This window comes from Microtus ochrogaster, linkage group LG2 (assembly GCF_000317375.1).
Source record: "Microtus ochrogaster isolate Prairie Vole_2 linkage group LG2, MicOch1.0, whole genome shotgun sequence".
NCBI classification, from domain to species: domain Eukaryota; kingdom Metazoa; phylum Chordata; class Mammalia; order Rodentia; family Cricetidae; genus Microtus; species Microtus ochrogaster.
In genome coordinates, this window is record NC_022028.1 from 4,258,231 (window position 1) to 4,269,829 (window position 11,599).

Sequence of the window (11,599 nt, forward strand, 5' to 3'; positions counted from 1 at the left end):
AAATGGCCAAGCAGTGATTAAATGAATACAGTGTCCGTTTAATTATTTCGGGGCATAAGCTAGCCAGGCGGCCGGGTTGCGGTTGGGGTGCTGGGGACGCAGCCCTGCCGCTCCTATTACTACAGTGAAGCATAGCTCAAAGGGGAAAGACAGCTTGCGTTCCCGTGGCTAGCTGAGCCAGTGGATGCTTGGCCTACAAGTATTCAGTCATTGGTGAAGAATTCACATTAGTGCCCATGGACATCCCCTGGAGAAACATTACAGAAATAAACTATTCTATTCCCAACAAGCCATTCCCTTACCAGTAAAATTTTAAATAACCTTAAAAGTAGGCATGCACAATGAAGAGGCAGAGAAAAGGGTTAGGAGTACCTCAGCGGTATCCTGCTGCCTTGAACACACAAAGCTCAGTTTAGCCCCAGCAGTACCATCAAAATGACAGCAAGCCAACAAACAAAACAAAACCCCAAACACTATTTTTAAAAAATGATAAAATAAGCTGAGTGGCTGTGGCACATTTGTTTAATCCTAGCACTCAGGAGGCAGAGGCAGGCAGATCTCTGTGAGTTCGAGGCCAGCCTGGACTACAGAGCAAATTCCAGGATAGCCAGAGATACACAGAGAAAACCTGTCTCTAAAAACGAAACCAAAAACAACAAAAAAACAAAATCAGAAAGCACTATTCTGGGATTATTTCCAATCGTGTACATCTAAAGAGTACGCCTTCCACAGAGAGGATAACTGTCTTTAGAAAGAAAGCTTCTCTCTCAAAAGAACCAGAACCTAACTCAGTATCACCACTATGATCAGATATAAAGATTAAATTTTGAGATTCATGGGGTTAAAATAAATACAAAATATTCTGACTCACCTTACAAGGGCAAGCAAATTGTCAAGAAGTCTCAGGATCTGCTCTGTGCAGGGGTTACGGAAGATCGGATTTCCACTAGGTGTGTAACCCACCAAAAAACCCCCAGCTCTGGCCTCTTCTATGTCGGAAGGCCAGCTAGTTCGTCTCAAAACCCCAAGAATGCCATGCACACAAAAGGTTATCTACAGAGAAAAATGGGAAACAGGAGGGAGTGAGAGGCAAAGCATTACGTACTCATGGTGACAGCACAGCAAGAGAGGCAGAGAGAGGAAGAAGCCTGTGTCTCCCACCCCAGCAAGATTCCTTTCTTTTCTTTATGGTCCAGTTCAAGAGGGGTCTTTTCACTGCCACTTTGGGACCCTGGTAGCTCTGGAAGCTTCCTTCTCATCAGGACGTCCTTCCAGGGTTAATGACCCTCTCATGGTGGCTTGGATGAGCTCTACTACCAGTGTGTAGAAACTGGTGTTGAAATGGCCACTTGACCTTCCACCTGGGACTCCAGAGCTTGCACCCTAGCCCCCAACCCCACATGCCAGGCTGATCCTGTGGCTTTCACCACAGAGGCTGATCTGAGTGCGATGCACTGGAAAGCCTCAGGCCATCACATGCCAGAGAGCAATAGCAGGGAGGACTCACCCTGCGACCAAGTTCTGACCTACTTCCTCATTACACCTCCAGTCTTCCGAGCTACTTAGGAATCCTTAAAGCCAAAATAATGACTTCATAGAAAAGACCATCTGCTCTGTTGTGAGAACTAACTCAAGAATTCAAGACTAAAGAAGAAAAGAAAGGAGAAGCTTAGGGAAGGAGGACATCCTGGGTTTCTCACCAGCATAGACAAAACAAATCTGAGAACTTGTCAATGGCCACACCCTACTCCTGCCCGTGGCAATGTGACTTCCCATTCCCAGCAGTCTTACTCTGGCACGGTTTGCGCCACATGGATCCTCCACAGCTGGGTCACAGGCTTTCAGATCAGCACCCACATAGGCAATGAAGGCATCAATATCTGTCAGCACTCTGAAGGTTGGGAAGAAGAAAAGTACATCATGATTTTTTTTTTAAGATATAGATTTACTTTATTTTTAGCTAAGTGTATATCTGTTTGCCTATTTGTGCAGGTGGAGGCCAAAAGAGGCCATTGGGTCCCCTGGAGCTAGTTACAGACAGTTGTGAACAGTCAACTTGGTATTTAGCACTGAACTCTGGTTGTCTAGAAAAGCAGTAAGATCTCATAACCACTGAGCCATCCCTCCAGCCCCTACATCATAATTCAAAAAACAAACAAAACAAAAAAACCCCCAAAACCAGTTTTTTTCCTTGGAGTGTTTGTTTGCATCTATGTCTGGGTACGAGTGTGTCTGGTACTGCAGAGATCAGAAAAGGCACTGGATTCCTTGGGACTGGAGTTACAGGTGGTTGTGAGACACCACGTAGATGCTTGGAAATGGATGAACATGGACCCTCTCCAAGAGGAATAAATGCTCTTTTAATATCTGAGCCACCTCTCTAGTCCCCCTCCCCCCGGAATGGACTAAAGGCCTGCACGCGCCACAGCTTCCCTGTATCATGACTTTAAGGAAGGACAACTTCCTCCATAAGAGCTAACAGCAGATAGAGCAAACGTGACTTTCCCTGGTGTGCAATCCCAGCCCGAGAAAGGAAGAAGACAATAAGGACCAGCAGCTGAAGGTCATGCTGAGCCCTGTGGTTACAGAAGACCCTATCTCAAGAAACCAAATTTAAAAGCTAACAGATTGTTAGACACCAAACATCAGTTTTTATAGTGAGAGAAATTTAATCATATGAATTATAAGCTGCCACCTGAAAGTTTATGTTAATATCCCCACTTCCAAATATCACTGCTTTTTTTTTTTTTTTTGTGGTTTTTCAAGACAGGGTTTCTCTGTGGTTTTGGAGCCTGTCCTGGAACTAGCTCTTGTAGACCAGGCTGGTCTCGAACTCACAGAGATCCGCCTGCCTCTGCCTCCCGAGTGCTGGGATTAAAGGCGTGCACCACCACCGCCCGGCTCACTGCATTTTTTTTACATATTTATCTTGCATAAATTAAGAAGTTGACAAACAGGTTCTCTACTATGTGGACAACACACGTGATTATTTCTCCAAAGGTGTTGAGGCTGCATGGCACACACTGCATGACTTTACGTGCTCTGTCTCTGCCCACTGCTTCCCCCCCAAATCTCCAAGAGCAAGGCCACATTTCAGATAGGACATTAATGTTTATGCTGGCACAGCTCCGCATCTTTACACCCTCCCCAGACTGGTACAGCGCCGCATCCTTACACCCCTCCCTCACTCTGGCACAGCTTTGGAAATAGACCCAGTTCTACTCAAGTGCAGTCAAGGTTAGTGGTCCCCAAGATCTCCTGTACCTGCACATTTCTTCAGAGAGCCAGATGTTGACCACTGGTGCCATCAGCTCTTCTAAGAATAACTTCTGTCGCTCATAATTCTTAAATTGGTTACTAATGAGAACCAGGGCTTCCATGAGGGCACTCTTCTCCATCTGGGTCAGGAGCAGCTCATTGGAGAGAAGTTGTTTCACATGGCTATAAAGCATGTCAAAATTGGGCTGCAAACACAAAGAAAAAAGGCCTGACTTTCAGAGAGATGGGCCACTCAAGAATGCCAGAAAACTAAGACAGTCTCTGGAGATCAGGCTATGTAATTTGTTATAATGTCTGTCTGTCTGAACAGTAAGGAGACAGAGCCAAAGGCAGTTTTGTCTGGTGCTTTTCTACATCAGTGTTACTGTACCTTCATCAAAATCAATCTATTGTCTACATACAGAAACAGCTACTATGCATTCAGAAGCAATTTCAAAGTAACTTTTCTAAGGGGCTAATGTTAACTTTTTAAAGAACCCCCACAAAAATTGCTAAAATCTGCATCTGGATTTTCTCAAAAATCAGACAACCACTTGCAATAGGAATTGAAAACATCACAGAGTAAGAGTGTGTTCATTTATAGGAGTAAACTCACTCATTCACACACACAAAAATAACCATTCATCTTGAGGAGCTAATTCAATTTAAGCTGTATCACTAGGTCAGTGGTTCTCAACCTGTGGGTCATGATCTCTTGGGGGATCACACATCAGATGTCCTACATATCAAATATTTACATTATGATTCATAACAGTAGCAAAATTACAGTTATGAAGTAGCATGAAAATCATTTTAACGGTTGGAGGGAACTTGGATTAAAGGGCCATAGCATTAGGAAGGTCCTAGGTAAAGGAAGAACACACCAACTCAAGCCATCTACAAAAAGGTCCAGCCACACAGGACTCAGTGGTGACGCAGCCAGGATGCAGCACTTACCAGAACAAGATCAGGGTAGTCCCGACACATCTTGTTGATGGAAGAACAAGCATGTCTCCTCACATTCCTCACTGCACGGGTCCTGGGGGCCTAGAGAGACAGTCCCAAATGCAGAAATATCGATACAACTCATTAATGTAGCTGGAAAGCAGTGACAGTCAGTAGATTCATGATCTCCATAAACCTGTGTTCAGATTTGTCCCAGATGCCTCCAGAAAAACACCTTATGACTACATGTTTTGCTAACCCTTCCATACACCAAAGAAAAAAAGAAAAAGAAAAACAACCAAGATTAAGTATGAGGATGAGGTATCACACTTAAGCTTACAATAAGTTAGAATCCGATAATTTAATGAATCGACTCTACTGGGCATGGCGGCACATGCCTGTAATCCTAGCACTGGGAGGCAGAGGCAGGAAGGCTGAGTTTAAGGCCAGCCTGAGACACACAGTAAGACCCTGCTTCAGGAAATGACCCAAAAAAAAAAAAAAAAACCCCAGAAAAAATGGTCTTACCTTACTTTCTCCAACAGTTTCAAAAGTAACAGATGAAAATAGCTGCGGGGAAAAGAAAATAAATGTTCAAGCTTGTGTTTTTAAAAGAACATGGATTCCCAACAAACACTGCAAGCATATTCTTGGCATCAATCTGGTGGCAGTGGTGGCAGCAGGAGGAGCTTCCCACTGGTGTCATGGACGTCAGAAGTCCACTCTTTCAGACATCTCTGTAAGAGGCTCAGGAGCCCCATCTTGACCTTTGCAACATTTATAAAGCAGAAGGGGGGAGATTCTCAGACCCATCAGTCTGCGTCATCGGCCAACGACATGTCTCTTTTCTATTTTTAAATAAGAGACAGACCACCCAAGTCCATTTTGACTAGTCCTCCGCTCCTTCACTGAAGCAGGGAGGATATTTCCTCAGCCTTCACAGTAGAAGGCCACTCGCCTGAGGGCGACTCAGGAAAGCCACTGGACTTCTCTAACTCTCCGTGAATGGGTGCGGCTGGCATGTGCACAGCATTGTCTTCCTCTCCCGAGTGAGCTCTTCCTCCTGGGATGGGCAGGCTGGGGTTCCTTACTCTCTGCACTGCTGCTCCACTGACGCTGATACTGGATCCCTGCTAGAGCTAGGCCCTCCCAGGTGTATACGCAGACCGTCTCCCATGGTTAAATGTCTAGCCTTTTTTCTTTCCTTTTTACATTTATTTATTCATTTTACATGTATGAGAGTTTTGTCTGCATGTATGCCTATATCACATGCTTTCCTGGTGCCTGAGATCAGCAGAAGCGTCTAAAGGGTCTCTGGCACTGGAGCAGAGGTTGTGAGCAACCACGTGGGTGCTGGGAACTGAACTCTGGCCCTTTGCAAGCACAGCAAGTGTTCTTAAACAGCACTCCAAGAATCCTACACTTACAGTCTTGGTATGAAGTTTAGACATCTAAACTCCAATCGCCGTATTGGGAGCTACCTTAATTTTAACGCTTTACATTAACTTCAAATGCACTGAAACAGAAACCTGAAAAATTACCCAGCCTCTCACAATTCCCACCACTAATCTAACACACTTGGAAACCTTCCTTAGCTCTCCTTTCTGTTTCCTAGCAAGAAAGCCTACTCACTGCAATACCATATGGGTAGATGCAGTGTCTGTTGACGCCTTTCTCCACAATGGTCCTGAGCACTAAGGTACTAGCATAGTGCCCGATCCACAGGAAGCGCCAAGCAAAATCATCTAATAAATGAACACATACGGCTGCCTCTTCAACAATTTATAAAATATACTTTCAAACAGTTACAAAATGTGACTCACGTTTTAGAATAAAATTTGCAAAGAAGAAAGACTTATACCTTGGAGAAGACGTGGGGCAGTAACTCAGGTTTGTACGTGACAAATGGGAAGAGTGCAGAAACATTGGTCAGGACACAGGACAGGATGAGAGGGTCCTTCATCTCAAAGTTCAAGACCATCTGCAGCAGTTCTATCCCATCACTCACCGGGACTTCCTGGGACAGACAGGAGAAAGAAGTCAATAGGACCACCACCACAGGCACTGCGTTCTCCTTCTCCTCAGATCTGAGGCTGTGAATATACAATACAGCTGGCATACATGTCCGAATCAACTGCACACACAAGTGGTGTGTTGTATTTGCTGGGACTGAACCCAGAGCCTCATGGAGACTAGGACAATGCTCTACCACCGGCTAAGCCTCAGTTCTTCCCCCTCTGCCCCTACTTTGCATCTCGAGACAGTTTAAGTTTGTCCAAGCTTAGTCTGAAGAGCTCAGTCTGAAGGCCAAGATAACTTTGAACTTGTAATCCTTCTATCTTACCTTTTCAAGAAATGGGGATTATAAGCCTACAGTATGATGCCCAGTTTATACACTGCTTTTTAACTATTAAAATCTAAATCACTGTCGCATTTTATTAAAAAAATTTCTGCAGGGCAGTGGTGGTGCGCGGCTTCACCTTTAATCCCAGCACTTGGGAGGCAGAGGCAGTCATATCTCTGAGTTTGAGGACAGTCTGGTCTACAGCGTGAGTTTCAGAACAGCAAGGGCTACAGAGAAATACTGTTGGGGCTGAAGAGATGGCTCAGGGGTTAAGAGCACTAGCTGCTCTTTCAGACCTAGGTTTAATTCCCAGCACCCACATTGCAGCTCACACTTGTCTGTAATTCCAGTTCCTGGGCTTCTGACATCCTCACACAGACATACATGGAGGCAAAACACAGATAAACATAAAATAAAAATTAAAAATTACATATAAAAAAGAAACCTTGTCTCCAAAAACAAACAAACAAACAAAACCCCAAAATTCCATAAGTGACTACATCACAGAAGGGATATATCATTCCCACCAGACAGACAGACACACGCAAGCGCGCGCGCGCGCGCGCGCACACACACACACACACACACACACACACACACACACACACACACACACACACACACCCTTAGCTAGAGATTATAGAGATTACTGCTACTGAGGACTGAAGAGGCAGAACTGTGGCAGGACTGCCACAAGTCCAAGGCCAGCCAGCACAGCAACACACTGTCTCAAGTAAATAAGTAAAATAAATCCTTTTGCTTAAATTTCTAATTAGTTTATTTGAATAAGAGATTTTAGGGGGATGCCTAAATCTGTTGTGTCAAGCTCTATTTTTCTTTTAAGATTTATTTTTATTATCTCTCTGTGTGTAAGTGTTAAGCTGCTTCTATTTGTCATGGAGGTGAAAAACAGGCAGCCTTCAAACCGTCACACTAGCAAACAGAGGCAGGCTAAGTTGTCACCAACACACATACACACACACACACCCGGGACAAACACTAAAGGCTTCACAAGAAGATAAAACCTTACCACCCACGTATTCACCAAATACTTATCTCTCAAGATTAACTCTTAAGCCAGGGCTGGGCGATAGCTAAGAAGTCAGGTGCAAGATCTGAGATGAAATCAACAGCAACACAGGAAGGAGGAAAATAAGGGCCCACTATAAAATCCAGCCACAGCAACCAGACAGACATCATCAAACCATGAGAAGTCGATCAGGCCCCCCATATTTATATGCCCACTGGAAGTGTCTACACTACAGAGGACAGGAAGGGAGTCAGCAGGATTGTTTCCCTTCCCTGGTAAGGGAAGTTTTTACAGCACCAGACGCACCAGACTTACTCTTAGGCCAGGGTTTCTGTTTGAGGACCCTGACTGTCCCTTAACTTACTTGGTAAACCAAGCTGGCCTTGAACTCAGAGACCTGCCTGCCTCTGCCTCCAGAGTGCGTGGATTAAAGGTGTGTGCCACCACCGCCCAGCAATGTACTTACTCTTTTAAATAAGTATAACACTACCTGTAAATAAACACAGCTTGGAAAAAAATGCAGAACCCAAGTAGGTTTTGCTACGTTATGGCCAAACTCAGAGTGTCTTCATTTCAAACTGAGAAGCAGCCAATAGCCACTCTGAGATCTGTTTACACAGCTAAACAAGAACACATCGTGGTGCAATTACCCCAAACTACCTGTGGTTTAATTATTTTGATTGAACTAATACAGCCAGTACAGCATATGCGGCTATCCGGTGACTTACAGTGAAGGTAATGTTCTAACTGAAGGCGAGCAGGTGACCCCCAGCCCAGATCTTATGCTGCAATCGCACAGCGGAGAAAGCTGATTTATGAAGAGCACCTCTTAGGATGATCCCTGTTTCTGTCACCGTCCTGGCTACAGTTCAGCCTCCATGTGGCTCCCATGCACTAACAGGCTCAACTAGCCATCCCCTCAAAATAGACACTAAATGTGCAAGGGTTTAGAGTCGCAGCTGAGCTTGGTCTCAGTTCTACCATGTATTTTGTGTGCACCTAAGTATGTATTTACCCTCTCAAAATCTGTTTTCTCTTTTGTAAGATGCACATCCATGTTTCCCTATCCATCTACCAGCTTACAAAAGATCAAAAATTATTCAGTCAGCATAGGAAAGTTACTTACTTCTTTGTCTATTGTTCGAAACATATGGTTGATCACACTTTCCAAAAAGAAAGTCATAGCTTCCCACTGCACAAATGATGACGAGAAGATGGAGCAGTAGCCTCCCTCTCCGGCTCCAGCTGTAGAACACGCTTTTGAAACACACATGCAGATACTTATCAGTGTGGTAGGATAGCAGAACACAGAGACATAGCCAGGGGCTCAAAGAGCACTTGGTAATTTCAGAGGAAAAAGCGCAGAGATCTGACAGCTCTCACACGTGAGGAGTGAGAAGGCCGCTCTGCTCCCAACCTGTTTCCATAAACAGTCTGCTGAGACTGTGCATGTGAGTACAACCTGTTTCCACAGTCTACTGAGACTGTGCATGTGTACACGTGTGGCTTACAAAGCACCTGAAAAATATTAACTGCTACCCTTGTTAGATGGCAATCTAGGGGACTCCAAATAATTAATATTTGAGATCATAAAGAACTATTCCAGCCAGACGGTGGGGGTGTGCATACCTTTAATCCCAGAACTTGGGAGGCAGAGGCAGGCAGACAGATCTGTGAGTTTGAGGCCAACCGGGTCTACAGAATGAGCTCTAGGACAGCCAAGGCTACAAAGAGAAACACTGTCTTGAAAAACAAGGAAAAAAAAAAAAGAAAAAGAACTATTCCAAGCTAGGGCTGTTGCTCAGTGGTACCATTCTTGCTTGGCATTTATTTACAAGGTCCTGAGTGTATCCCTGTGGCTTAGGAGTAGTGAGGGCATGGATGGGCATTGGAATCTTAGCACTCAAGCACTGGGGGATGAGGACAGTTGAGTCTGAGACCAGCTTAGGCTACACAGCAAGTTCTAGGTCAGCCTAGGTTACACAAAGAGACCTTGTTTCAAGCATATATATGCAAGTACTCGCAGACACACACCCAATACCAACAACAGAAAGAAAAGAACAATTCTTCCAACAGGGAAATTACTTAAGCTATAAAATGCTGCTTCACATCCAATAGCCTCACAGCAATTCTCAGGGCTACATCTAGAGAAATGTGCTAGGGTCCAAGTTGATAGAGACCGCCAAACCAGATGACCCAGGAAGAAGCCACAGACACAGACACTGCCTTCAACAGTCAAGTCACCTCACCTTCAGAATGGACTCAAGACACTCACAACTGAACGCGAAAGCTCACAATTCAAATCCTTAGTGATTTGGTGCTCTTAGTGACCATCGCCTGGCATGACTTTACACTTACATGTCACCTCTCCTGCTTGATTAATCCCGCCCACAAGGCAAGAGCACTAGTAAGAGAATTAAGGTGAACAGACAAGTTGAACTGGCTGCAGCGCTTGCATAGGGGGCAGGGATTTTGGTTCCACGTAAAGTGAGACTGCCCAAAGGCTCTGAGGTGCTTCATATGGTAAGTCCTTGAAGTTTTCCTGCTAGGACTAACCAGAGATTCTTTCTGAATTTAGGGCTAGTACTATATATTGGCACTTGGTTGAAGCAAAAGTTAGGTCTAGATATGCATTTGATTAATGGTGTCCCTGAAGGGAAACATTAAAAACAACACCTGTTGATTCTATTAGAAGAGAAAAACAAAGACAAAGCTTACAGGGATACGGTGGCTTCACCCTAATCTAAACAACAGCCGCATACCGAGTATTATCTATTTTTTTCCTCTGTGATCAAAGGAAAACATTACCTAGGGGAAAGGAAGTAGGCAGTGGTCAATGGGATTTTTTTTTTTAAAACAGTATTAGCAAACTGCTCTGACATGTAACTCTGGCTTATCTCCTATACACAGTTTTCATACAACATTAACATTTAGCAATAAGACAAAAAGCAGAATAACTAACAGTTCACAGGTCCCGTGTCAATAGGAGCCGACAGCTGGTACTTGAGCCATTCTGCGGCCATCTGGAAGCCGGTCTTGGTATCCAGGCGGCACACCCACCTCAGCACTTCGCCTTGCTGGGCTCGGGAGGCTGACAGAGAAGAACATGGATCAACACCTGGCACGCAGTACTCAGCAGCCAGTCATTTATCCAGCTGTGAGGACTGGGGTGACGTTCATGGTCTAGATCCAACAGTGGCTCATTATAGGATTCTTGAACTCAACTAAAGATGGTCTAGCTGCTGCGGAGAACAGCCTTATTTCTCAAAAAGTTCAACAAAAGAGGGTACTGGAAGGGATAAACACAATTCATGGGCATAGAACAGTGTTGAAATGTGGCAGCATCCTTCTGCAAGAATCTGGAACTTCAGATTGTTTTCCAGGTTTGAAGATGTGTCACAGCCACAATCACAGCACAAAATGCCATTCTGAGAGTGCTGGAAGGAACTTACCATTGAAGAAAGCATTGAAGTCCTCATCACTATCAAAGTCAAACCGAGAATATTCACAGCTGGGGCTGTCTGTCTTAGAAGGAAAGCCCATCTGGAATAAGAAAGACAATTGGGGAAAAGAATGGACCTACTGAAGAGTATGTGACCAAAGTCCTTCATGATTCACCTAAGAGGAACTAAGGGTTTGCATGACAGCAACTACGTCTGTTCTACCCCAAATCCAGCCAGCACTCCAGCTGCACTCTAGACAGTAATTCAAGGAGAACACAGCCAGCTGATATGCTCCTCAGGGACGATAACTCTCAGGGTTCATTTAAGATCCAAATATGAACATAGCTCAAGAAGAAGTACTAATTCCATATGCAATAAAGTTGAGGGATCAGCAATTGCTTGTTTCATCATATTACACAACCAAGCTGAGTATGATGGCACACATCTACAATCCCAGCATTTGAGAAAAGGCAAGATGACCTCCAAGTTCAAGGATAGTTTTAGCTACAGTTTTAGCTTCCAGGACAGACTGAGTTACATACAGTAAGACCCTGTCTCAAAAAACAAACCAAAACAAAA

At 44.4% G+C, this 11,599-nt stretch overlaps 1 protein-coding gene across 2 annotated transcripts in view; it reads right to left on the reverse strand.

Annotated features, from left to right (window-relative positions):
* Xpo5 (exportin 5) overlaps positions 1-11,599 on the reverse strand; it is a 40,225-nt gene that overhangs the window by 10,936 nt on the left and 17,690 nt on the right. For both annotated transcript variants that reach the window (XM_013350947.1, XM_005359764.3), the window contains exons 12-20: positions 11,030-11,120; positions 10,540-10,668; positions 8,704-8,834; positions 6,065-6,220; positions 4,732-4,773; positions 4,216-4,305; positions 3,265-3,464; positions 1,792-1,891; positions 872-1,053 (exon numbers count right to left, since the gene is read on the reverse strand). In XM_013350947.1, the coding sequence (XP_013206401.1) occupies positions 872-1,053; positions 1,792-1,891; positions 3,265-3,464; positions 4,216-4,305; positions 4,732-4,773; positions 6,065-6,220; positions 8,704-8,834; positions 10,540-10,668; positions 11,030-11,120 (1,121 nt within the window). The remainder of the gene's footprint in view (positions 1-871; positions 1,054-1,791; positions 1,892-3,264; positions 3,465-4,215; positions 4,306-4,731; positions 4,774-6,064; positions 6,221-8,703; positions 8,835-10,539; positions 10,669-11,029; positions 11,121-11,599) is intronic.